The 27,406-nt window shown below is 43.0% G+C and overlaps 1 protein-coding gene across 1 annotated transcript in view; it reads left to right on the top strand.

Moving 5' to 3' along the window:
• The window catches only part of ITGB6 (integrin subunit beta 6), a 50,213-nt gene that overhangs the window by 5,431 nt on the left and 17,376 nt on the right, over positions 1-27,406 (top strand). Inside the window, exons 3-10 of the mRNA XM_081969450.1 lie at positions 2,500-2,704; positions 8,683-8,929; positions 11,379-11,544; positions 12,170-12,331; positions 14,799-14,894; positions 19,732-19,821; positions 22,237-22,371; positions 25,785-26,211. Coding sequence (XP_081825576.1) covers positions 2,500-2,704; positions 8,683-8,929; positions 11,379-11,544; positions 12,170-12,331; positions 14,799-14,894; positions 19,732-19,821; positions 22,237-22,371; positions 25,785-26,211 — 1,528 coding nt within the window. The remainder of the gene's footprint in view (positions 1-2,499; positions 2,705-8,682; positions 8,930-11,378; positions 11,545-12,169; positions 12,332-14,798; positions 14,895-19,731; positions 19,822-22,236; positions 22,372-25,784; positions 26,212-27,406) is intronic.

Below are 27,406 nucleotides of genomic sequence, written 5' to 3'. Positions count from 1 at the left end.
TAATGCTATAAATGTAACTAAGCATGGGATAGTTCTTCTGTTCCCCTGTTCGAGAAAGAATCGTGTGTGTATGTGTTTGTGTGTGTGTTTGTGTGTTTGCCTTTGAGTCAATGTTAACTCATGGACAAATCCTTGCAGTTTTCTTTGCAAGGTTTTCAGAAATCATTTGCCCTTTCCCTTTCCTAGGACTAAGAGAGAGAGAGCGACTGGCCCAAGGTTACCCAGCTGACTTTGTGCCTAAAACGGGACTGGAACCCTCGTGGGATTAACTGGATTTTCTTAGGGCTTTTTCCTCACACCTTGCTAACTGCAGTTTAAATATGGCTTTTTAATTTAAGCAATTAATCCTTTTTAAAGGGCACGACATGTCCTCCTGGCATTGGCTTTGTCTCTTCCTCAAGCCACTGTGCAGATAATATACGTTCCAATCAGTGATGGGATTCAAAAAATTTTACTGCCGGTTCTGTGGGCGTGGCTTGGTGGGTGTGGTGTGGTTTGGTGGGCGTGGCAGGGGAAGGATACTGCAAAATCCCCATTCCCTCCCGATCAGCTGGGACTCAGGAGGCAGAGAATATATGAGGGCGGAGCCAGTCAGAGGCGATATTTACCAGTTCTCTGAACTACTCAAAATTTCCACTACCAGTTCTCCAGAACTGGTCAGAACCTGCTGAATACCACCTCTGGGTCCAATGCAGCCATTCCCAGTTTGGAAGTAGCAATTTTCCTCTTCTTCAAATACAAGTTTGTGTGAATGATCTGGGATGGTTCCGTGACAGGAATGGAGATGACATTTGAAGGGACTGCAGGCATACTCTCTCTGCTCTGGTTGCCTCCCATTTTAAAAGGAGTAGCCAGAGACCTTGGCATCCACAGAGGCACCTGGGGATTAAGGAAGAAGCACATTCAGCCTGAGAGATTGTGGGGAGGCTGAGAAAGGAATGGAACAGAACGGTGACAAAACAAACAAGAAACTGCAGGATAGTCAGACGATAGCTTATCATTTGGAGAGACTCTTTCTTAATTACTTCAAAATAAATGAGGTTGGGAAATTCCTTTTCAAGATTCTGTATCTCCCTAGACTATCATTATCATTAAAACGTTGATTATATGCCATTAAGTTGGTATTAACTGTTAGCAACTCCATGGATAACCTTCCCAGGGTAGCATTAAAAATCCTTCACTGAAGTTTGCGTAGTGCTGGTATCCTTGGTTTTAGTTCATTCCTCGGTAGGCATGCAAAGGCTTGCACGGTTTGCATAGGAAAAACGTTTTGCCTGCCCATGTTGTGATTGTGTAGCCTGAGGCATGTTTCTACCTCTGAAACCTGTCCTCCGTGGATCTTAAAACAGCTTACTTCCAAGAAAACTCATATTTGGATGTCAGTCCTAGAAGAAAAATATCAGCGAGGAGGGGGGAACTAACCTTCATCCGTCCTCAAAAGGACACACAAATAAATTTGCCAGGTTAGGGTTATCACGATGTGTGTATGCTTTCAAAGGGAATCTGATTATCAGTTGATATGAGCTGATAGTTGGACTACTTTTCGATGTGGATTTAGAACGTTGCAATTTTTTTGCTCATACAAGAAAACGTATACAAAACCAGACAGGGTCTAATAGTAATCATGCCCCCCCTCAACATAGTGATGTTGACAAACTCTACTAAACGAGAAAATAGGTGCATGTGGAATGCTTCCTGCCTAGTCCCAGCCCATTCAGATTAAGCGAGCAGTTGGCAGGTAAAAGAAATAGAAAATAAAGAATAAGAAGTGGCTTTCAATCTTCTTAACAGCAGTTATAAATACATTTCTATTTTATTTTATTTTCTCTCTCCCTCCCTCCCTCTCTCTTCATAATTTTCTTTTCCCCCCACAATCTACCCTTTCTAAACATCCAACCCATAAATCCCATTTTTTTCTCTTTTTTCTAATTCTTTATTGTAAGGTTCCCTTAACAGAATTTGGCAAGTCAGAAATTACATTTCTACCCCTTCACTTTTACAATCCAAAAACTAGGATGCTTGCCATGCACAGACCTCTTTTACAGACTCTTTTCCTACCATTGCCTTGCCTTCCCCATGATTAATACAGGCAATTTAGAACTACATGTGGTTCTTGACTTACAACGGTTCATTTAGGAGAATCCAGATTCATTGAGCAACTGTGTTACTAACCAAACAATGGCAGTGATTCACTTAACAAATGTGGCAAGAAAGGTCATAAAATGTGGCAAAACTCACTTAACAAATGTCTTGCTTAGCAACAATTGGGCTTAATTGTGGTTGTAAGTTGAGGACTACCTATATACCAATTTATAGATTAATTTCAACATGATCCATTTTAACATCGCTTCTCCCGTGCTCTCAAGTACATACACATCTAGCGTGACGAATCTCGTGGAAAAGCATTATTGTAATTCTCTTTATAATTAGAGTCATTCATTTAATTAAACTATTTTGTATTTTACTCAGTTTCTTTTTTGTTCTTCCACTCCTTTGTAGAATTTTACTGATCCATCTGAAATTCAGAAAAGGTGTGACACTCTTGAAAAGCTTATTTCAGAAGGATGCCATCTGAATTTAATTGAATTTCCCATTTCCAAAGTAGAGATCCATGAAAACAAGCACCTGAGTGATGGGCCACAAATAAATGGTTCAAAAGTTATTCAGATTTCTCCTCAAAAGATAACTATTTTCCTGCGGCCAGGTAAGTTACATCATCATAATATATATATATAACTTTTTAAAACAGTCTGGTTATTTATTTATGAATTGCCTCAATCCTGACAAATTGTAAGAGTTTACAAAAAGCCATGGCAATAAAGTCAATGCACAATTTGCTCTACAAAAAATACGGTAAGGATTTGAAAGGAGATATCTGAATTCATTTACTAGAGAGTACTTTGTTCAACTTAGGAAATCTATTTCTGAGTAAACACCTGGGGATTTTTTAAACCAAGTGATAAAAGAACACCTGAGGCTGTATGAGACCCAGAACCATTTCTGTAAAGTTAATATTTTGTTCACAATAGCTTTAGCAATTTCCTTTTTTCCAACTGCAATATTAATATGGCACAGAACAATAGACTCCATCATAACTTACAATGAAATATCTATCATTTGAACATATTATGCTACTTCAGTCCAGATAGGTGTATTTGTTTAGCTATGATTGCAGCACATTTGATGAATAGATTTGAGAAATATACAGATTTGTAGTAGAGAAAATAGTAATTGGTAAAAGCAGAAACAATTTACTAATGTTTTTCTCCAAAAGAAACTCTCTGCCTTTTCAAATAATTTCTCAATAAGTGATGTTCTTGTACTTTGCCAACATTACTAAATCTCATTCAATTATTTTTTTTAAAAAAAGCACCTTGAATTGGACTCACAAGGAAACTGTCAACCAATACAGCTCATGAAGCAGAGGTAGAATATGTGCAATCCTTGGAGGACACATAATTGCCCATGTTGCCTAATACCCAACATGTGGACTTATGAACCATTGGGTGGGGGGTAGAATGGCACAACCATTTATGAAGGCCGGGGGGGGGGCACTTTACAGGCTATAAATAGGAATGGTTGTTAAGCATCATAATATCCAGATATGAGGGAGATAGGCAGATGATAGAGAGATAGAGAGACAGAGAAATAGAGAGAGGGAGGGAGAGAGAGAAAGAGAGACCGAGACCAAGATCACCCAGCTGGCTTTATGCCCAAGGGGAGACTAGAACTCATGGCCTCCCAGTTTCTAGCCAATGCATTCAAACATTACAGCAAACTGGCTCCCTTGTACAGGATATATGGATTTATTATTTGAAAGTAAAGTTATTCATTGAACCCTTGTATTGTCACTCTAACTCCTAAGAAATCTTGCTAATCTGAGCTCAGGGATCCTTATTCCTTGGATAAATAATTTCCAATCCTGATGGTAGTTTTTAAGTTCTGAGGCGGCAATAATAGAGGAGGCGGCAGTGCAAGCGAACGTTTATTAACAGTAATAACTTCTGACAGAACGAAGCAGTCAGGGTAGAAGTGACTAAGGACGGCCCCGACGCTGAAGGGGGAGGCATCACAGGCAAGGACTAAAGGAAGGCGCTCATCATATTGCGCCAAAACGGGGGGAACAGTCAAAGAGTGTTTGACAGCCGTGAGCGCATGCGCCTCGCGGCTCATCCAGACCCACAGAGCGGAGCTGTCCAGCAGCCTGTGGAGAGGCTCCACCAGAGAGGCCTTATGAGGAATGAAGAAGGAATAAAAGCTGAGGAGGCCTAAGAAGGCCTGCAACTCCATTTTATTTGTTGGGGCAGAGAGGATAGCGTCAACTTTAGATGGGGAGGGATGAATGCCGGACTGGTCTATGAGATAGCCCAGAAAGTCAACGGCGGGAACCCCCAGCTGACATTTAGACTTTTTTAATCATAGGCCGGGTGCGTGAAAACGCAGCAAGACGGCCTGGAGCGTTTTGGTGAGTCCTGATCGGTCACGGGCAGAAATCAGGACATTGTCAAAATATGGGGTGACCCCAGGAATACCATGGAGCAACCGCTCCATTAACCCCTGGAAAATTCCCGGGGCCACACTTATGCCGAACTGCAGACACCGGCATTTAAAAGCACCGCAGTGCGTGACAATAGTCTGTGCAGCCTCAGTAGCATCGTACGACTGCGCGAGATCCAACTTTGCGAAAACCCTGCCGTGGCCTAGGGAGTGCAATACATGTTGCACAATGGGCACGGGGTAAGGATGGGCTTGCAGGGCCTTATTGACAGTGGATTTAAAGTCCTCGCAGATCCTAATGGATCCGTCAGACTTTAAAGGGACCACTATAGGGGTCTCCCAATGGGAAAAATCGACTGGTTCTAACACCCCCTGAGCCAGGAACTTGTCAAGCTCAGCGTCTACCTTCGCTTTTAAAATGAGAGGCAACCGCCAAGCCTTAAGGCGAATAGGAGCTATGGCAGGGTCAAGGTTTAAGGAAATGGGAGTTCCTATATAGCAGCCTAATGTAGGGGAGAAAACATCTTCAAATTCGGAGAGGAGAGAGACCAGGTCATCCCCAGGAGGAGAGGAACAGTGGGTGGAGTGGATGCCCGACATAGAGAGCCCTAGAGCCCTAAACCAATCGAGGCCAAGTAAGGAGGCCAGGGGCATTTGAATTACCAGGAGGGGCAGGCGCCCTCAGAAGGTGCCATAACTAATGAGGAAATTGCCGCAGCCAAGTAACGGTATGGGGTTCCCTTGATAGCCCCTGAGATGGCAGTTGGCGGGTGCCAACTGGTGCCGGCGTAGGTGGGGCAGCAGTGAGTGCAAAGTGCCCCAGGACATGATGGATCTAGCGGATCCCGTGTCCAGTTCCATAGAGCAGGGGTGACTTTCAAGGAAGATGTTGAGGTGTAGCTTACCCTGACCCCCCACAGAAGAAAAGGCCGAGTCGATGACCCACTCAGGGCACGCATCATCGGTGTCCCCAATGGAGAGGGAGTTTTGGCGTCGAGCAGAAGGAGGTGCAGAGGGGCGGCGGAAAGCAGCAGGCAGGTCAGCTGTGCGAGTGTCAGAGGGGTTAGAACGGCAGACGGGAGCCAAGTGCCCCTTCTTGCCGCATTTACAGCACACAGCAGAGCGGAAAGAGCAGGAGGATCGGAGATGCCGGCCCCCACAGCTTAGACAGTTGCGACCGTCCTTGGGAGAGAGAGTCTGCAGGCGGTCAATGGCCAAGTCCAACTCTGACTTGAAATTGGCAGAGGCTTGCTGGTGGTGCACTGTAGAGGCAGGAAACATCAGAGCCTAGGCGGAGGAAGATGGCAAATGTCAGGCGTGGACTGGTCAGCCATTTTGTATGCGCGGGCTTCGTTGACAGCTATCTTGAGGGTGAGCTCAGAGCGAGAGAGTATGCGGCGGTGCAGATGGACATCTCTGAAGCCGTAGATGAACTGTTCGAGCAGTGCCTCATCGAGATCAGTGAACTCACAGTTGATGGCAGCCGCCCTGAGCGCAGCCACGTAGTGACTTATAGATTGGCCCTCAGCTTGTACACAGCAGCGGAAGAATTTGCGCCGCACAAATCGGGAAGGAGCGGGCTCATAGTGGGTCTTGAGCTTAGTCAGCAGTAGGTCCCATGGCATAGTGTGGACTGGCATAGGGGCAGATAGCGCCCTAGCAGTAGCAAACATGTCAGGTCCACAGTGGTTCAAAAAAATGCCCCGTTTCCTGTCAAGAGAGAGGCTGGTGAGATCGTGGGCTAAAAGAAAGCATTCGAAGCATTCAAGGAACGCGTCCCAAGATTCAGCTGCAGGGCGGAAAGGAGAGAAAACTGAAGCAGTAGCCATAGGTAGAACCAGGTAGGGGTCCGTTTCGCTTGTCCTTGTCGCCAGTTTTAAGTTCTGAGGTGGCAATAATAGAGGAGGCGGAGGTGCAAGTGAACGTTTATTAACAGTAATAACTTCTGACAGAACGAAGCAGAAAAACCCCCGCCTGACAGCTATTTATGCAGGTAGCTGTCAGACGGAGAACCAATTAGAGAACTGTATTTTTCCCGCCGGCCGGCAGGTGCGTCTGGGCCAATCAGAGGTGTTTCGGACAGCGCCATCTGCTGGCTGCGCCGGTTAGAACACAACAGTAGTTAAGAAGTCTGACCATAAGATAAACTGAGTATGGGAGCCCCAGAGCACTGAGAGGCAGTGGGGGTAAAAAGGAACATAGGATAAGGTGTGAATTTCATAAAACAAAGATGGCCACTGAGTTCCCTACCAGCTCCATTCCAGCAACCTTTAGAAGCTATTACCAATTTTTTTTTAATGTGCTACATGGAGGAAATCATTAACTACATGACTCCAGAAAATAGTTTTCAATATGATTTATATTAGTATGTGAATTTAGCAAGATAATATTTAACTAGCTTAAATATATACATACCTATTGTATTTAATGTAATATTAATGAATCACACGTGCATTCATATTTAAATGAAATGCACTAAATAGTTTGAAATTAAATATAAAATTAAAGTGTTGTTCTGTCCTCACCCACTAGTTTTTCAAACGTGGCCTGTTAGCAGGTTGGGTCATCACACCCCATCACAGATGAATGAAGGTGAATTCAATTCACATTCAAAGGTGTAGATATGTATCCAAGGGATGCTCCCAATTTCCTTTCTTTTTTCTTTTGATGTGCATTGACTGCCACAAGCTTGATGCCCTGCTTGACACAACTGTTTTGACAAAACAGCAGTAGGCTGGGTGGAATTCTCCGCCATCTCATTTTCTGGAGGTATGGCAGTGACGTGCAGTCAGGGGAGGCAGGGGAGGCAGAGCCTCACCACTCTCATCGTGAAAATAATAAAAAAATATTCCGGGAAGCCGCGAAAGTGGCTGGGAGAGGCGCGCGGCTTGGTTTAGCCTCCTTGGACATCTCAGCAGCAGCCCCAAGTGTGCCGATCTCGCCATTTTTTGCATCGGGCGAGCCCGAGATCCTTGCAAGGGGAATGGGACCACGTGTGCAGGCGGCTCCTCAATGCCAGCCTCAGATCAGCGCCGCCGTGGTTCCCTTCATGTTGGCTTAGGAAGGAGGGGAGTGGGACCACGTGTGCAGGGGAAGGGGATCGCGGCAGCACTAGTCTGAGGCTGTGCGCTGAGGAGCCACCTGCACACGTGGTCCCATTCCTCTTGCAAGGATCCCGGGCTTGCCCGATGCAAAAAATGCCTAGGTAACATCATCAGTGCTAGAAGGGGGGGGGGGAGAAGAAGGAGAAAGGAGAAGTTTCTCTTCTCAGAAATGTCTTCTCAGAAATGTCTTCTCAGTGGAGTTGCGGCCTTTCTGACATTTCTGAGAAGAGAAACTTCTCCGTTTGGGTTGCGCCCGTGTGATCGGAGCAACCACGCGGTTTGATGACGTCACCAGCCTCACCAGTCATAAACCTCACCGCACGTCACTGAGGTATGGGAATCTCCCAAATGAATGAATGAATGAATGAATGAATGAATGAATGAATGAATGATTGAATGAATGAATGAATGAATGAATGAATGAATGAATGAATACAGAGAGTGAATGGCATGTGAGGATGCAAAGCTTCGAAGTATTCTACACTGTTTATTTTAGGTTTGCTGAAAAGTGGTTCCATCCCTTCTCAGAACCTGGCTGAAATTCAGCAGGTTCTGACAGGTTCTGGAGAACTGGTAGCGGAACTTTTGAGTAGTTTGGAAAACCGGCAAATACTACCTCTGGCTGGCCCCAGAGTGGGGTAGGAATGGAGATTTTGCAGTATCCTCCCCCTGGAGTGGGATGGGAATGGGGATTTTGAATTTCATCACTGCTCAGAACTAGAGGAAAAATATCGATTATGAAACAAACTTTCTGATGCTTCTACAGGAAGGAACTCTTCCTGGCCAATAGGATGGGGAAGGCAGGTTTTTTTTTTACTGAGCTAGTCATTCCAACTTTTAATTTGTTGTTTCTTGTAGTAGTCTGTCCATAAAGCATATTTTGCAATTATACTTTGGAGATGTTTTTCACTATCCATATCAGACATTATTAATTATTAAAAGAGTTAATGCTACTGCTGAGATTTTCTCTGTCACTCTGCAGCATGAAGAATAAAGAGGCCCAATCAATACTTATACTTCCTCTTCCCCCTTTTTTAACCACAGTTTGATTAGTTTTCTGTTTCCCCTTTGGCTCCACAAGGAGATGAAGAAACGATACAGATCAATGTTCGTCAGACTGAAGATTATCCAGTTGATCTCTACTACCTCATGGACCTTTCAGCTTCTATGGATGATGATCTGAAAACCATAAAGGAACTGGGGTCTACTTTGTCCAAAGAAATGTCTAAGCTCACAAGTAACTTCCAGATGGGCTTCGGGTCTTTTGTTGAAAAACCAGTTTTACCGTATATCAATACTCTGACGGAAGATCTGCGGAATCCTTGCCGGTTGGTAGAAAAGTTCAAACATTTCTTCTGACTCTTTAGAAATATAGTTTGAACTTAAGTATGCTATTTCTTCTTAAATGTAGTTTGATGAATTCATTGTTTTAATACAGAAATTGGGGATTTCCCCCCACCCCCAGGAGACAGATCAGGGACTGCTGAAAGTGAGAAGTCACCTCCAATGGCCCTTTCATTCATACACATGCAATCAAAACCCATCCACCCCCTCAAATGTATGCACACAAACAATGCATACTAAATCAACCCTCTTCAAGGCAACTTTCTGGACCTACCTTTCATTATCCTTTCCAAAACTTCAAGATTGCAGAAAGCTTTGATGGATCAGATACATTGGCTTTATGGGCTCTCCAGCCTTGCTTTAATCATTCTGTTTAGTTTTAATTTTAGTTTTTACTTTATTGTCATTGTACGTATATACACAGTATACCCATACAACAAAATTCACATAATACCTGGAGACCAGGCTGAACACACATGACAATCCCCAAACCTCACCCACTCACCAAAAATTCCCCACCCCTAAACCACCCAAGCATCCACACAACTGATCAAGTAATAACCTAGTTACTTGCGGGATTGCATCCTCCCACACACATCCCTGCGGCCAATTCGCTCTCACAGGGAGGGGCTTCTCCTGGTGCCGTCCACTAGGCAGTGCCAGCGGGTGACACCGAGGAGTAGGGCCTTCTCTGTGATGGGCCCAACCCTCTGGAATGACCTCCCCCCCGACATTAGAACCACCACCAACTTCCGCTCCTTCCGGCAAAAATTGAAGACTCACCTGTTCCGATTAGCAGGCCTGGCATAATTACAACTATTCCTCCTGGTAGACGTATTATTAACTGGTTATTTTAGGGGAATTGCTTTTAAGTTAATCTGTGTTATATTTTTAGGGGTTTTAAAATTGTATTTATATATACTGTTTAGCTGTACAGTTCTTTTAACTCTAATTTTAACCTCCTCCATATTTAACTTTGCATATTTAATTTTATCTATTTTCTATATTGTGATGTATTCTCTACTTGGACTGTACACCGCCCCGAGTCCCTTTTGGGAGAGGGGGCGGTCTAGAAGCACAGTAAATAAATAAATAAATAAATAATGCTGTCCAACAGCTCACTAATGGTGGCCCTTTAGTTATCGTTGAGTGTAATTACAGCTCTGGGATAAAAAACTACTCAGAAGTTGCGTGGTCCAAGTTTTAATTGTTCTGTATCTTCTGCCAGAAGGCAACAGTCCAAAAAGATTGTAAGCAGGATGGGAAGAATCTCTGAGAATGTTGTGCAACTTCCTCAAACAGCGAGATGCGAAGATGTCGTCCAGGGCTGGTAGCTGGAGCCGGATGATACTCTGGGCAGTTTTAATGATTCTCTGTAGAGCTTTTTTGTCCGCTGGTACTTTCCGCTTAGGATGGTCTCTAGCCTTGATTCCAGAGAATCTGGTCTGGATATTAATTATTTATTTCAGTTTGTCCATAAGCTATTCATTTATGTGGGGGGTAGGGAGGTGATTATCTAGATTTCTGGCAATTAAGCTAAGGATACTGTGCTCAGATGCAGCGCCAGCCTATTCCATCAGACACTGAGAAACTCCACCAGTGGAACATGTTGACGGAGCATTCCAGATTCTATGAACTAACAAGACTTATTGAATTCCTCAACATACTCAAAGCTACAATAGGAAGACAAAGCTACAACCATAGAATTATTCTGGTTCCCACCAATCTCAATAAACAGGAAACTACCGTCCACTTTCTGATCTGGCAAGGAATAATAGAATAATAGAGTTGGAAGGGACCTTGGAGGTCTTCTAGTCCCACCCCCTGCTTAGGCAGGAAACCCTACACCAGACAAATGGCTATCCAACATCTTCTTAAATACTTCCAGTGTTGGAGCATTTACAACTTCTGGAGGCAAGTTGTTCCACTGATTAATTGTTCTAACTGTCAGGAAATTTCTCCTTAATTCTAGGTTGCTTCTCTCCTTGATTAGTTTCCACCCATTGCTTCTTGTCCTGCCCTCAGGTGCTTTGCACTGGATAAAAGGATAAATGACATGTTTGCAAACCACTTATAGAGGGCTGGAAAGCACTATGAAATATGTAAGTGCTATTGCTATTTTAGGAAATAGTGGCTCCTCTGCAAGTAATGTTACTCACCAAATGTCCTGTAAGTTGTGCTTTATTTTGGAGCATCGATACAAAACAGTCTGTCCTAAGAATAGTGGGTTCAAAATCCTATCCCTCAGCTACAATGTACTGAACTCAAATCTTCAGGGAGTTGCCAATCATATAAACTAAAATCCATCTTCTGAAGATCGTACTGCTAGATACTGAAAAGAATAAAGGGCCATATCAAATGCACCTCAAGACTAAAGCTTTTTAATGTGACCTCCATCGCCATGTCTAAGCACCTAAGCATTTTACTTTACAGAAATGTCCCATTTGATTGTTTGCCAACCTTTGGATACAAGCACGTTCTGCCGCTGACAAACGATGCCGAAAGTTTCAATGAAATTGTGAGAAAACAGAAAATCAGTGCCAATTTAGATACTCCAGAAGGAGGATTTGATGCAATTATGCAGGCAGCTGTTTGTAAGGTAAAGAAACAATAAGTGTGTTTTATGTTGATTTGGGGTAAATGAAGACTATGTTGTTGCTGGCTTTATTTTGGATCAGAACATCCCGTATGAAAGTACCACACAGTGTTCAAGAAAAGTTTAAAAACCTGGCTGTTTCCCCCAACTCTTGGGTAAGGGTGGGTGTTAAGTTGTAGGATTTCGTCTGTTTAAAGAATGACCTTTTGCAGATGATGTGAATTGTCTTTTTACTGTTTTCACTAAAAGCTGTAAGCCATCCAGAGTCTTTACAGAGTTGTGCAGCCTTGTAAAGCCAATAAATAATATTCTGAATTGCTGATTATGTATATAATTTATTATACTCTACCTCAAGTACTCAGATAATATGGTTGACCTTAATTGCTCTACAAGTTTCACTGAAGAGTGGTATTTACTACTTCACCTCAGGCAACATAATCTTATGGCTTTTCTCTGATAGTTCTTTCGAATACTAATTTTCATCCCTTTTTTAGAGTAGACCTTGGCATGTTTTTAATCATCAGAACGAGATAAATCATATTTCATTGTTCTGCATGTGATACCAAAACAGAGCATCTATTGCTTTACCTCATATCCCCTGTCATCACTTATTAATGTTTTACTGCAGGAAAAAATTGGCTGGAGAAATGATTCATTACATCTGCTAGTGTTTGTGAGTGATGCCGATTCTCATTTTGGGATGGATAGTAAATTAGCAGGAATAGTTATTCCAAATGATGGGAAATGCCACTTGGATCAACAGAATGAATACTCCATGTCAACTGTTTTGGTAATTGCTTTTTATTTTATTTAATCCTTTCCCATTCTCCAGTCTTGTACATTTAATAGTGTTAGAAATTGCATTTGTAGAACTCCAGGCATTATGCCTTTTAAGGTATTCTCAAATGAACATGAAAATATAATTTGTACAAGGCCATTTTCAGATGAATTAGAATAAAACTACCCTTTCACCACAGAACTGTATTTCATGCAGGGTTGGGGACATCTCCTATTTGAAAATTATCCTACACTACTTCAGGAGAATGGAGAGCAATCATGTCTTTTACCACCACAGGGACATTAATTTTCTAAATAAGAGGCATCCCAAATCTAGTTTAAAAAGCACCATCTTAGTATACCAAATTGTGATGGCTTCCAACACCATACCTGCATCATGAATTCTTAAAGTTGGGGATGTCCTATAGCAGTGATGGCTACCCTTTTTGTTGCCAAGCGCCCACAGCACACATGCGCGAACCCCCCAAATGCAATGCAAGTGCATGTGCCCCTCCCACGCATGTGCCCCCGCGCATGTGCCCTGTCCCCCCTTGCCCATTTTGGCTTCCAGATTGGTACGGGAGGCTTTCCAGGCCCAAAATGGGGCGTGGGGTCACACACAGCCCCCCACACCTAATTTTGGCTTCCAGGTTGGTGCAGGAGGCCTTCCAGGCCGAATATGGGGCATGGGAGTAAGAGCACATGCCCTACCCCACATCCCATTTTGGCTTCCAGTTTGGTGCAGGAGATCTTCCAGGCCCAAAATGGGGCGCAAGGGGTGTGAACATGCGCTCGAACCTCAAAAATACAATGCAAGCACCCCCGCATATACGCCCTCCCCCATGTATGGGCACACACATTCCCTGCATGCACCCCACCCCCTGCGCATGCATGGCAGAGACCGAAAGACTAAGTCGGCAGCAGGCATGCTGGAGCTGGGCTGGGGTGACAGCTGGTGTGCCCGCAGAGAGGGCTCTGCATGCCACCTGTGGCCATCACAGTCTTATACTGTACTTCTTGCTCTATTTTTATAATCCTTCAGTACATATTCATTTGCATACAAGCTCCACTTCTCAATGATTTTCTCAGGGTTTTGAAGAATGTTTTAAAAATACATTTTACCACTTGTTGAAGACCCCCCAGCATAAGTCATCCCTTGCTCCAGTGTGGATGTTTATCCAAGTTTGATGAAGGAACTTTTCTTCACACAGTCTTTTTCAATGAGCACCCGAAATTTGTGAAAGTGTGAAAGTGCTTTTCCCCAATTCTGCCCCCTGGGCTTCATAATTTTGTGTGGCTGACACAGATGAATTCTAAACCGGCTTCCCTGCCTTTCTATTTACACAGCTGTATTTATTTATTTGTTAAGCTTCCATGTCGCTCCTGTCAAAGCCTTTTAATTCCACATTGTAGGAAGGTAAAATGCACAATAGGTAACAAGACAAAGACAACAACAAATAATCAGCAATCTGTTCAGCCTTATCCCACCAGAAGGTGCCATTCCCTCAAAAGCAATCATTGGGATTCTATTCAATTCTTCTATTCCCACCAACCCATCCACAAAAACCCAATTCTTCATTGCTTTCCAGAACCCTGGTAGGGATGAAGGTCATCCTGATCAGCAGATGCTGGCTGTAGAGCAGGGGTGTCCCAACTTGGGAACTTTAAGACTTGAGGACTTCACCTCCCAGAATTCCCCAGCCAGCCATACTAGTTGGAAACCCCCCTCCCCCCTGTTATAGAGGATTGGGCTACCACCAAGTGGATTTGTTCCCAGGAGCCCAGGCATTAAGTTAAAAGATAAAGGTTTCCCTCGCACATATGTGCTAGTCATTCCCGACTCTAGGGGGCGGTGCTCATCTCCGTTTGAAAGCCGAAGAGCCAGCGCTATCCGAAGACGTCTCCGTGGTTATGTGGCTGGCATGATTAAATGCCAAAGGCACACGGAACGCTGTTACCTTCCCACCAAAGGTGGTTCCTATTTTTCTACTTGCATTTTTACATGCTTTCGAACTGCTAGGCTGGCAGAAGCTGGGACAAGTAACAGGAGCTCACTCCGATACGTGGCCCTAGGGATTTGAACCGCCAAACTGCTGACTTTTCTGATCAACAAGTTCAGCGTCTTAGCCACTGAGCCATACCACCCTTAATAAGAACCTGTAGGAAGCTTTGAGATAGTTGTCTTCCTTAATAGAAATCTCAGTGTTTTTCCAAAAGGATTAGATTCTGCTTTTCTTAAACATGAATTTACATTTTCCCTAAAGGAAAGGTAGCCTTTGTTTAATTCCTAATATCTTTCTTCTAGGAAGGTGAAAGAAGGTATTAGGGTGGATCAATGCTTTGCTTAACCTACTGTACCCTGTCTGCACCCAATATGTGAGCCTTTCATCTGGCACTGCCCAGGTGCTTACCATGCACAGTAAGTTCTTTTTGAGTTTAAAGTTGATGTAAAGATCGATTTTCCTTTTTGATTTTCTCAGGAATATCCAACTTTAGGGCAATTGATAGAGAAGATTGTGCAAAACGACATTCTGTTAATTTTTGCAGTCACCAAGCAACAAGTTCATTTATATCAGGTAAGACCTCCAAGTCTTTTCACGTTCTTCTTAGATTGGCCTTCCAAGGTGGTGTCTGAAAAACGCTCTGGGGTGAGAGGGACTGAGATTATTTGAAGTTGGGCCATGCTGTTTGCGGCCTGAAGTTCAAGAATTGCTGGGGCTGAACTGAACCCTTTGAAACTCCAAAAGATTTGGCAGCCCTGTTGCAGTTGAATTGCCAAGAAGGCAAAATCAAGATTGAGCAGGCAACGCAAAGGCTGGTACAGCTGAGCACAACATGATTTCCATTTTGGATAGTGACCCAGTCAGGTTGGACACTGTGGAGGTTTCTGCAATGGCCCTTGGTGTGGGTGTGTTCTGACCTAGGCTCCCCAAAAGCATGAAGCCGATTCCTCGTCCCGATAAATTTAGTTTAAAGTGAATTCCTCTCCAGCAAACTTTAACTTTTATTTAATTTATAAACCGCGCCCTCTCCCAGAAGGGACTTGGGGCGGTGTACAGTCATATTAAAACACAACATAAATACATACAGATATAGATAAATATAGATAAATATAGATAAATATAGATGGAGGAGGTAACATATAAACTGTACAATAATAATTAACAATAATTAGCAAAGACCCAGCCAACAGTCTTTCAAGAGATTTCACAGACCTTTATCAGGCTTGGAGAGCTGCCAGCCGATATCTTCCAAACGCAACTCTGCAGCAGGTAATACTTGGCAAGAAGTCAGGAACAGATCTTCACCCTAATGAATTGAACTAATTGTCTCCTGCAAACTCCACTCCCCTTTCATTCTTCTTTATTCCTTATGAGAGGGGCCATTCACCATACTCCTGTGGCTTTATTCCTGAGTCGACCCTTGTTCCTTAGCTGTTCCCTTCTCCTGGCAGCTCTGCACATGCGCACACTGGGAACAGGCTCCAGCTGTTCTTCTGCCCCACTGAGTTCGATTCCAAAGGCAGCTGATAACTGTCAGATCGCCCTGGCCCCATCTCTGCCTCTGACGCAGAGCATTCATCAGAGCCTTCCCCAGACTCCAGGACTGGCCCATGCTCCTCCCCAACCTCCTCACTGTCTGAGTCTGCCACCAGCTTCACTGGCTGCTGGCAGGCCACAACAAGGTGCTTGGTTATGACACCATATCTGGCTCCAGTAGTGCATCATTTAGTTAGTGCCTGTCTTCTGGTGTCCATCAAAAAATTTGGTGGACTTTTTTTTTTTACATTGAGAAGAGTACATTGGATTGATGTGGTCCCTGCACACTCCTGAAGTCAGTAGTGTACTGGTAAATGCTTTAAAAGCAGCTCTGTCAGTTCCATTGCTGCCACGGGGATGTGCTGCTAGCTGCAGAACAGTTGATTGGCTCACAAGGCATTGTTCTCAACTGGCTTGAAAAGAGGAGTAGGTCAGAGCCAGAGGCAATGGGGAGCTGGAGAAGCAGAGGCAGCCTTAGCACAAGAACTGTGTATTTCAGCCAAAGTTCTTCCTACTTTTTTAATGTTATACAACACAGAGAGGCTTAAAGAGTTGAGTGGCCTTCTAAGCCGAATAAATTAATATTAAGATGAAAGGGATGGATGGTAACCAAAAAATACCATTCAACGTTCTAATCAGAAATGTTATTAGATTCAGAATCCTAATCTCATTGAAGTAGTATAAATTTAGCACGCATACAGGTACTAAATCTAATTCCACCCTCAATGGTAGAAAACAAAGTGATATAGCAGAAAGACAAAAACAGCAGGGGTTTTATTTTAAAAAGGGAAACAAATAGGCTATCCAAAGAAAACAATAAAAATGGGAGTTTTGAACATGACAATACCTGATTTAATGTTCTTAGGGAACAAACCAAACCAAATGGGAATTCTGACATGACAATAAAAATAATGCAACGTGAGACGGTTCATATAATAGCAGAGGTACAGAGAGAAAAGGTGTAGCATTCCAAAAAAAAAAGTTATTTTGTGATCAGTGAGCGGTGACTATCTCGAGATTAAATGATATACAGAAAAAGCCAGAAAGTCCTTATCTAAGAATCTATCCATCCATTCTCCACCCACATGCCCTCAGTCTTTCATTTCTTCAATGGACTGAATTTCTCTTAGTGTTCAAACATGGCCTGAATGTCTTTCAGAGAAAACTATCAAACCACATTTCCCTCATTAACTATGCAACGTGTGGCTTACAGCACCTTCCTATCCACATCTGTATGGAAGGAATTCCAGTTGAGTTCAGTGAAACTTCAAGAAAAGTAGATTTAAACTTACAGCCTTAGTTAAATCTCTCCAATCTCAAAGCCCTGACTAAGACTCACTCAAACATGGGTGTTAGATCATACAATTACCTAGTGCAGCGATGACGAACCTTTTTTGGCTCGCGTGCCATAATCGGTGGAAGCGCAGGGGGGTCGTGCACAGGCATGCCGTACCCATAATGCAATGCGTGACACCCCCCCACAGCACGCATGCGCGCATGACAGGTGCGACCCCCCATTTTTTGCATGGTTTTTTCGCCCTCCCCAGGCTCCAGAGTCTTTATAGGAAGGTCCCTGAAGACTCCTGAGAACTAAGAACGGCCCTATGAGCAAACCAGAAGTGGGTCATTTTTCATCCTCCGGAGCCTTCAGGAAAGCCTCCAGAAGGCCCCTAAAGGCTCCGGAGGACTTAAACCTGCCCTACGAGCAAACTGGAAGTCAGTTCCTGGACTTCTGGTTTGCCCGTAGGGCCGGTTTTTTGCGCTCCGGAGGCTTCAGGGTAGCTCCTGAAGCCTCCGGAGGGCCTCCAGGGGGAACGGGGGAGGCTGTTTTCACCCTCCCCAGGCTCCTATAAAGCCTCTGGAGCCTCGGGAGGGCAAAAAATGGCTTTAAAAAAGGCTGAACTCAGCTGGCCAGCATGCACATGCACTCTGGTCAGCTGACAGGGCCACGCCTGGCGTGCCCTGACAAATGGCTCCCCGTAACACCTGTGGCACACATGCCATAGGTTTGCCATCCCGGATCGAGTGGCTCCTTAATTTTGTGATTTTAAAAGAAAACTAGACAGCCCATGACACATTGGCTCATCTTTTCTTACCTAAAAAGCTAAACAGAATGACTCCAGATAGGCAAAAAATTAGTGGGAGTGGGAGTGGCTTCCATGTTCTTGTGAGCTTCCCCACTAAGTTTTCTTGAGAAGCTGGCAATGAACATCAGAAACTAACCTTCCTTCCTTCCTTCCTCCCTCCCTCTCTCTGTTTTAGGATTATGAATGTATTTATTTATAATATATACAATACAATACAATAGTAGAGTTGGAAGGGACCTTGGAGGTCTTCTAGTCCAACCCCCTGCCTAGGCAGGAAACCCCATACTGTTTCAGACAGATGGCTATCCAACATCTTCTTAAAGACTTCCAGTGTTGGAGCTTTCACAACTTCTGGAGGCAAGATGTTCCACTGATTAATTGTTCTAACTGTCAGGAAGTTTCTCCTCAGTTCTAAGTTGCTTCTCTCCTTGATTAGTTTCCACCCATTGCTTCTTGTTCTACCCTCAGGTGCCTTGGAGAATAGTTTGACTCCCTCTTCTTTGTGGCAACCCCTGAGATATTGGAACACTGCTATCATGTCTCCCCTAGTCCTTCTTTCTATTAAACTAGACATGCCCAGTTCCTGCAACCGTTCTTCATATGTTTTAGTCTCAAGTCTCCTAATCATCTTTGTTGCTCTTCTCTGCACTCTTTCTAGAGTCTCCACATCTTTTCTACATCGTGGCAACCAAAACTGAATGCAGTATTCCAAGTGTGGCCTTAGCAAGGCATTATAAAGTGGTATTAACACTTCATGTGATCTTGATTCTATCCCTCTGTTGATGCAGCCTAGAACTGTGTTGGCTTTTTTGGCAGCTACTGCACACTGCTGTCTCATATTTAAATGGTTGTCCACTAGGACTCCAAGATCCCTTTCACGGTTACTACTGTTGAGCAAGGTACCACCTATACTGTACCTGTGCATTTCGTTTTTGTTCCCTAAATGTAGAACCTTACTCTTTTCACCATTGAATTTCATTTTATTAGTTAGTGCCCAATGTTCAAGTTTGTCAAGATCCTTCTGTATCTTAAGCCTATCTTCTGGAGTGTTAGCTATTCCTGCCAGCTTGGTGTCATCTGAAAATTCAATGTAAACCTACGTTTGTGAGAAATGAGAAACAGTTCTTCAGAAAGGTCCCACATAATTTTAAAGAAAGTAAAAATGATCAACTGGAAGGATTTTTTTTTTACCATTAAGAATCAGCCTATGGTATTTGATCCTGGATGGATCAGAGACAATGATTGCAGTGAGTTTGTGGAAAATTAGAAACTGCTAGTGGATTTTCTGTGAGTTAAATACAATAATAGATAATTAACAGAGGGCTTTGAGGTTTAACTTTGTTCTAGGGATTACTTGTTAATTACTTTTTTGTATAGTATGGTAAGTCAAATCAGTTGATTGATAATAGATTTCTACAATTGTGATACATTTTATTGTTATGTAGTAATTTTGCAAATATAGAGGTAGAAGGTTATAAATTGTGAACTGGCTTTGCAAAGAGGGGAATAATTATTATTGATGAAACATATTTATCAGTATTCAACCAGGAGAGATATTTTATGTGCATGTTTGACATTCTGTTTTATACACTTTTTGTTGTTGTTATCTACTCTTTTTTTCCTTTTTTAATATTGTATTTTAACTTTGGAAATAAATGTGAATCAGGCAAAAATATCAGTGTTGGTCCCTTCATTAACTGATACATATTTATTTTTTATCACCTATCAGGTGACCTTATATATTTGATTTTTTTTCCCTGAGGGAAGGTTAATATTCTATTTTGCAGCAATATGCGGATCTTATTCCTGGAGCTACTGTGGGGACACTACAGCATGATTCTGGAAATGTCCTTCAGTTGATTATAGATGCATACAAGGTATGTAAAATTAATAAGAGTTGCCTTAACGTGGGAAAATGGGTGGCATATAAATTAAATAAATAAAATAATACCCTAAGTAAAATTTCATACTTTTGTAATTTGATGTAAAGAAATTAATTTGGACATAGCATTCTCTCTCGCTGAAATATTGGCCATGTCCAATGTTTCATTAGCAAATAAAAAAAATCAGATAAAGTCATAGAAACTGTAAAATATAGATTACAAGCATAAATCACTATAGCTTGTTGCAGGGATCATGGTTGGAAAAAAAGTCCTTTCTCAGCATAATACGTGATTTTAGCCAGAGGTTCCACTCATACCGTTTATTTACACAGCAATAAGTTTCTAATGCTATTTCTATACTACACACTTCTCTTATGACTGTATCAGCCAAGTCTTTTAAAAAAATATGTTTTAGACCAGTCGGTTGAAAGCAGAAGAAAACAGATCCAGGCTGAATATTAGGAAGGATTTCCTGATGGTATGAACTGTGCAAAAATGTCAAATTTTAGAGGCTGGCTGAATTTTCTGCTTGGGTTTTTTTTTTTTTTTTTTGGATATACTGATCTGAGGGTGGTCTGGCAGTTTGTTGAACTTTTTTTTGTTTTGTTTTTGGAGCTAGTAGTTTGGATGTGGTCTGGCCCTGAAACACTATCAACTACTTTACATTACTTCCAAAAAATTGTTGGACCATCCCTAGAACAAACAGATCGGCATGATCTGGAAGCAAAATAGAATCTCATCTTTCTCAAAACGCTCTATCCAACATTTTACATCCCTAGTATTAAGTAATAGAACAGATATACAGAGGAAAAGTTGACTCTTACTCTTAGAGCTGAGCTGGGCCAAATTCAGTTAAATGAATTTATTTATTTAGTCTACTTATTTATTTAGGCTAGTCTAGTGAAGAGAAGGACCAGGGCAGACATGATAGCAGTGTTCCAATATTTGAGGGGCTGGTACAGAGAGGAGGGGGTCAATCTATTTTCCAAAGCACCTGAAGGCAAGACAAGGAATAAAGGATGGAAACTGAACAAGGACAGATTCAACCTGGAAATAAGGAGAATTTTTTTGACAGAAAAATCAACCAATGGAACAGCTTGCCTTCAGAAGTTGTGGGAGCTTCATCACTGGAAGCTTTCAAGAAGAGCCTGGACTGCCATCTGTCAGAAATGGTGTAGGGCCATGATGGCGAACCTATGGCACACGTGCTGGAACTGGCACGCGGAGCCATCTCTCCGGGCACGCGAGCTGTCGTCCATTGCTCTTCTGGGTTCTGGTGCACCAACCAGCTGGTCTTCACATGCACAGGAGCGCTGGAAAACGGGAGTGCAGCTGCCCAGTGCGCATTTGTATGCAGGGAAGATGATATTCCAGTTTCTGGCATGTGAATGCCCACATGAAGCCCAGCTGGCCGGTGTGCATGCATACACCAGCAACCAGAAGATCACCTTTCCAGCATGCACATGCACAGCGGGCGGCGGCTCTTCTGCACATACCAGGTAGTTTTTGTACATGCATGGGCACCAGAAACCAGAAAATCAACTTCCTGGCACGTGCAAGCGCACTGGACAGCTGTCCTTCTGCGCACGTTTCGGCACTTGGTGCTAAAAAGGTTCACCACCACTGGTGTAGAGTCCACTGCTGGGGCGGTGGGTTAGACTAAATAACCTACTAGGTCCCTTCCAACTCTCTTAATCTGTTGATTTTCATAGGCCAATTCTATGGCTATTGATAGCCAAAATTATCATCATTTAGACAGAGTTCTCCATCATTATGTGAAAGGGAGGAGAAGGAATGATTCATGAAGCCATAACCCGAGTTGGCAAATCGTTGTTAATACATCAGGCAGGCGTCCATTCTTAATGGACTAATCCCATCCACTTCACCACGTTTCATATTTTAAAGCTATTAAAAATGTTTGTGACACTCGGCTGCCAATGTAACAGTAATGTCATATTGTGCCTCATTTCCTAAAAATGCAATCACAATTGTCCTTTGCGCTCCGAAAAAGAATTAACTTAAAGTTCCTTCAGTGATTAGGGGTTTCCATTTGAAAATTGCTCCAATGATGGAAGCATTTTAAAATTGTGGCAGAAATTCAAGAGGTTATTATTCACAGATGTGTTGACTTTCAATAATCCACAGAAAATAAGCACAAGAGGGAAGTCTGAATTGTCAAAATATTTGTTGTACAGTCTTCTCATATTGCCTTCTAATCTGAGTCATAGATTTTACCAAGCATGTAAGCACGTGCCTTGAGAAATTAAAAAAAAAAAGTAAAGAAACACTAATCAAAGGTTTGATGTCTTTAAACTATTCAAAGTTTAGATCCAGGAAGGATGTTATCGGTTATACAATTATAGGGCATTACTTTTCCAATGACATGGTGTCAACTATTGTGTTTTTAAGTCACTCAGGTCTGAGATAGAGCTGGAGGTGCTGGGAGACACAGATGGATTAAAACTTGATTTCACTGCCATCTGCAGCCAGGGCTCTGCCTTTCCACACCAGAAGAAATGCTCTCATATTAAAGTTGGAGAACAGGTAAGTAGATTATGGTTTTATCAATGTAATTTCCCATTGCAAAGCCAATTACAGTTGGGATCCCTAATTGGGATTTGGCATAAACCTGTGACCTGCTGGGTATTGGTAAACTACAACTCCCAGGATTCATCTCAATTGGCTATCTTGAACAGGATTGCTAGGTGCCAAAATTCAATAACTTCTGGAGAACTACAAATTGCCTTCCATCCAATTGGCATAAATTAGTGGTCAAGAGGCATGGCAAATACTGAGATATTGAAATGCATTGTCATTCAAGCAAACCTTTGGTTGGCAAGCTCGGTGCTTCTTCTATGTCTTGCATTTTTCCTCCTAGAGCTCAAGTCAACATGTGTGATGCTCCTTTTCAGTGGTGGGTTCCAGATTCCGTTGCAACTGGTACGGCTGCAACGGGGCCCGGCGTCCTCCACATGAACGCGCGCAGCAGCGCGCACGCACACACACATGCGTCTTACCTTCCAACAACGCCTCCGTGATGCTGCAGCTGCTCAGCAGAGCATCGCACAGGTGCTGTATGCGCCATGCGCGTGCGCAAAGTGTGACATATTGTGACTTTTTTTCCCCTTTGTAGAGCTGGGCTGGGCATGGCCTGCATTTGACGCCTCCGGCCCAGGGGCCACCAGTTTCACACTGCTGGGCTAGGAGATAGTGACTAGTCCATAGTCAACTCTTGGGCCTCAGTGACTAAGAACAGACTAGAGTTTAGGTCTCCCCAGTCCTAATCTAGTGCCTTAATCATTATATCACATGGATCCTCCTTTATAAAGATCACATGGTTTGTAAAGAAGAGGGAGCAGGATAGATTACCTGCTAGTCAGCTGCTCCTTGCAAATCAGCTGGAACATCATGGTGGAGAACAGCCATTTTCCTTTGGGTGGAAGGTTTATTTTTGTTGATTTGATTAGGTTTAGGCGCCACTTGACTCCAAGATAACTCTGAGCATCTCACAATTTAAATGAAATAATACAGAAAATATACATCAAATACAGAGAGTATAAACAAACAGCATAGCATGCCTGAATAATAGCCTATATACACTGAAACACATTTAACCAGCGCGGCCACATCCACCCTGCCTGGGACAACAGCCAAGTTTTCAAGGGCTTCTGAAATACTATCAGAGTGAGCTCCTTATGGATCTCTGTTGGATCTCATTTTGGAGGGCAGGCACCACAACAGAGAAGGCCTGGTTGCTAGGTCTTGACAGATAGCATTGTTTAATCAAGGAGACCAGGAGCTGCTCAATTCTGCCAGCTCTCACCAGGCAGGCAGAAACCATGGGTTTAAAGCAGGGGTGAGATTCAGACGGTTCAGACCAGTTCGGGCAAACTGGTAGCTCTGACAATCAGGTGGGCCCACCCGCCTACCCTTGCACTTTATTTACCTATATCCTCTCAGCTGTTTAGCATGGCAGAGCGGATTTCCGTGCCTCAGCTGTGTTACTTCCCAAGCATTAACGTTGAAGGTACATTTTGGCATAACTGTGCATATACGTGCAGCGTTAAAATACGCGATCACCAAACCAGTTGTTAAACCGGCAGGATCCCACCACTGGTAATACAATGATGCAATAATGCAATGATGCAATAATGCAATAATGCAATAATACAATAATACAATAATACAATAATACAATAATACAATAATACAATAATACAATAATACAATAATACAATAATACAATAATACAATAATACAATAATACAATAATACAATAATACAATAATACAATAATACAATAATACAATAATACAATAATACAATAATACAATAATACAATAATACAATAATACAATAATAATACAATAATACAATAATAATACAATAATACAATAGTAGAGTTGGAAGGGACCTTGGAGGTCTTCTAGTCCAACCCCCTGCCTAGGCAGGAAACCCTATACCGTTTCAGACAGATGGTTTAAAGGATCTCTTCCAAATTAATTTGATAAAAACCTGTCAGCATGTTGCTTTCAGAAAACAGTTGGAAAGCATCCACTGTGAGATTTGGGGGTGGATTAAACAGGTGATCATGGCCTCAATGTTTTGCTTGAGTTGGTGGTGCTCATGCGCCCAGAATCTTGAGGTGGGACTATTCTACCTTGATTCCTTTCTTCAAGAAATGTGTTTTCTTTGCATATGCGAAATCCACTTTTCTTGAGTAAAATGGAAATTCCCCACTGCTGGGAAATGTAGGGGGGGGGGAGATGATTTGCTTGTAGCTTTGCTTTATGGACTGCTTCAAATTGAAGTTTCATTGAAGCAAATCAGGAATTCAGTTTGCCTACATTCAGCTCACCTGCATTCAGGACTCTGGTAGCACTATTTGTTTACAGCCAACAAATTTTATGAAAAGGCATAAATTTTCATGGACTGCACTTCATCATATGCAAAAGTCTCCTGTGTCAGATGATTCTAGGGCAGCGATGGCGAACCTTTTTTGGATCACGTGCCACAACTGGGGGGAGCGCGGGGGGGGGTCCTGTGTGGGCCATAATGCAACGCACGATCCCCCAGTGCGCATGCGTGCACAACGCGTCCCCCCCATTTTACATGCTTTTTTCGCCCTCCCCAGGCTCCAGAGGCTTTATAGGAGCCTGGGGAGGGCGAAAAGAGCCTCCCCCGCCCCCCCCCGAGGCCCTCCAGAGGCTTCAGGGACCATCCGGAGGCTTCCCTGACGCCTTCGGAGTGCTTAAAACCACCCTCCGAGCAAACCGGAAGTGATTTCCGGGTTGCTCGGGGGGTCATTTTAAGTGTTCCGAAGGCTTCAGCACCATCCGGAGGCTTCCCTGATGCCTTCGGAGCACTTAAAACCACGCTCCAAGCAAACCGGAATTACTTCCGGTTTGCTCGGAGGGTGGTTTTAAGCGTTCCGAAGGCTTCAGGGAAGCCTCCGGATGGTCCTGAAGCCTCTGGGGGGGCGGGGGGGCTCTTTTGGCCCTCTCCAGGCTCCTATAAAGCCTCTGGAGCCTGGGGAAGGCGAAAAATAACTTTTAAAAAGGTGAACTCAGCGGGCCAGCGCGCCATCACTGTTCTAGGGAAACCTGTGGTTTATGTCCCTATATTCAAAACACTTATACTTCATATTTTATTCAGAAATATCCCAATGAAGGTAATGGTAAATAGGTCCCCAAATTTATCTCAACTCCTGGAGACACATCTATGTTATTTTGTTGGCAGCAATATGTGAAGAGTTGCCTTCTTCCGGCTTTCAACTTCTCAGCTCCGAGATTTTATGTTATAAAACAGTATGTCAAACATTTCTATCCTATATTTAATAAATCGATGCAGTTAATATTTCCAAGTTAGCTTTTGTTCCAATCTTTACTTTGTGCTTTGTATGCTAAAATGATGAAGAGCGTCATTCCCATGGATGGTTTTTCCTCTCTGTTCTTTAGGTCACTTTCAATGTGACTTTCAGTTTAAGCCCTTCAGCTTGTGGTGAAGGGAGAAGGAAAGTCCTAATCAAGGCCACTGGTCTTAACGAAGCATTGGAGATCGAGATCCAGCCCAAGTGCAGCTGCCATTGTCAGAAGGAAGCAGAGGTGAATGACTCCAAGTGCAACTACGGGAACGGTTCCTTCGAGTGTGGGGTGTGTGTGTGTAACCCTGGCTACGTGGGTCCAGACTGTAAATGTAGCGAAAAAGACGCACTAAGTACAGGGTCCTGCAAAAGTCTCCCAGAACAGATCTTGTGCAGCGGAAGAGGTGACTGCTATTGTGGACAATGCATTTGCCACCTTTCAGCATATGGAAATATATATGGGCCATACTGTGAATGCGATGATTTCTCTTGTGGCAGATTTAGAGGACTGGTCTGTGGAGGTAAGTCTGTGCTAAATTGTACTTTCCTTCTAACTACCTAATAAGGATACAGTTGTGAAAAGATGCCCTAAGTAATTACGAGCCTTGAGACAAAGTTCAAAAGAAATCCAGTCATTTATTAGGAGCAACATTTTGGCATTTTCTTCTTCTGCGGAGCCAAATCTGATTTCCGCTTAATGGCATCTGAACTTTACCCCTGTGTCTCCCCTCCCCTCTGTCTGTGTCATAAATCACATCCACCAATGAGGTGCTGCGGCAGGCTATGAACTTCAGATGCAACAGATTCCCCCCCCCCCCTCATTTGAGGATTTTCATGCACAGATGGAAACTTGGGCTCTTCCACCATAAAGATTCATTAAATCATTGTGTTAATAGGTGTATGTATTTGTGGAAGGACCACTATGAAATTTTTCATTGAATTTCTTTTGAATTATAATACAATTTTTAAAAACTCAAGAAATATACTTCTTTATTTTTGCTTTTAAACATGTCCAGTGGACCAGGAGTTCTTGTTTTATTGTGCATAAGGTGTAGCAGTTGAAGATCTAAACCTTATAATATGCAATATGTTTTTTTCCCTTTTTTAAAAAAATATGTTTTTATTGAACATTTTTTTCCAATTTTTTAACACAATTATCATCTTTTCAACATTTCCACATCGGTATACCTCCATTATACCATTTTTATACATGCATATGCAGTGGTGGGTTGCTAACTTTTTTACTATCGGTTCAGACACGCTCGTATGACGCCTCTGCACTTCTGCGTGCCCCTGAGTGAATCCACAGTAGTCTCTGCCAGCCCGTAACCCACCACAGTGCCTGCCTACCTTACCTGCCTGCCTATCATCTAATCCAGGGCTGTCAAACTCCTGGCCCATGGGCCAGATGTGTCAAGCATTGGCCACACCCATACCCAGTTAAGCAAAGAGGAAAATAGTCCTGATACGTCATGTGACACTGCTGGGATGACATGGGTTTGACAACCCTGATCTAATCTATATATCTATCATCTATATACTGTATCTTCTATCTGTCTATCATCTATTTCTATTTACCTACCTACCTATCTACCTGATGAGATGTCTGTCATGCTTTCTACCTATAAAGTGGGGTTGGAAACTCAACAGCTGGCTCCCTGCTATGTGATTTTGTGTAGTCTTAACAAAGAACTTTAATATGTTTAATACAGTTTC

The sequence above is a fragment of the Natrix helvetica genome (genome assembly GCF_964273705.1).
Source record: "Natrix helvetica genome assembly, chromosome: 1".
Lineage (NCBI taxonomy): Eukaryota > Metazoa > Chordata > Lepidosauria > Squamata > Natricidae > Natrix > Natrix helvetica.
This window is presented reverse-complemented; position numbering and strand designations above follow the sequence as displayed.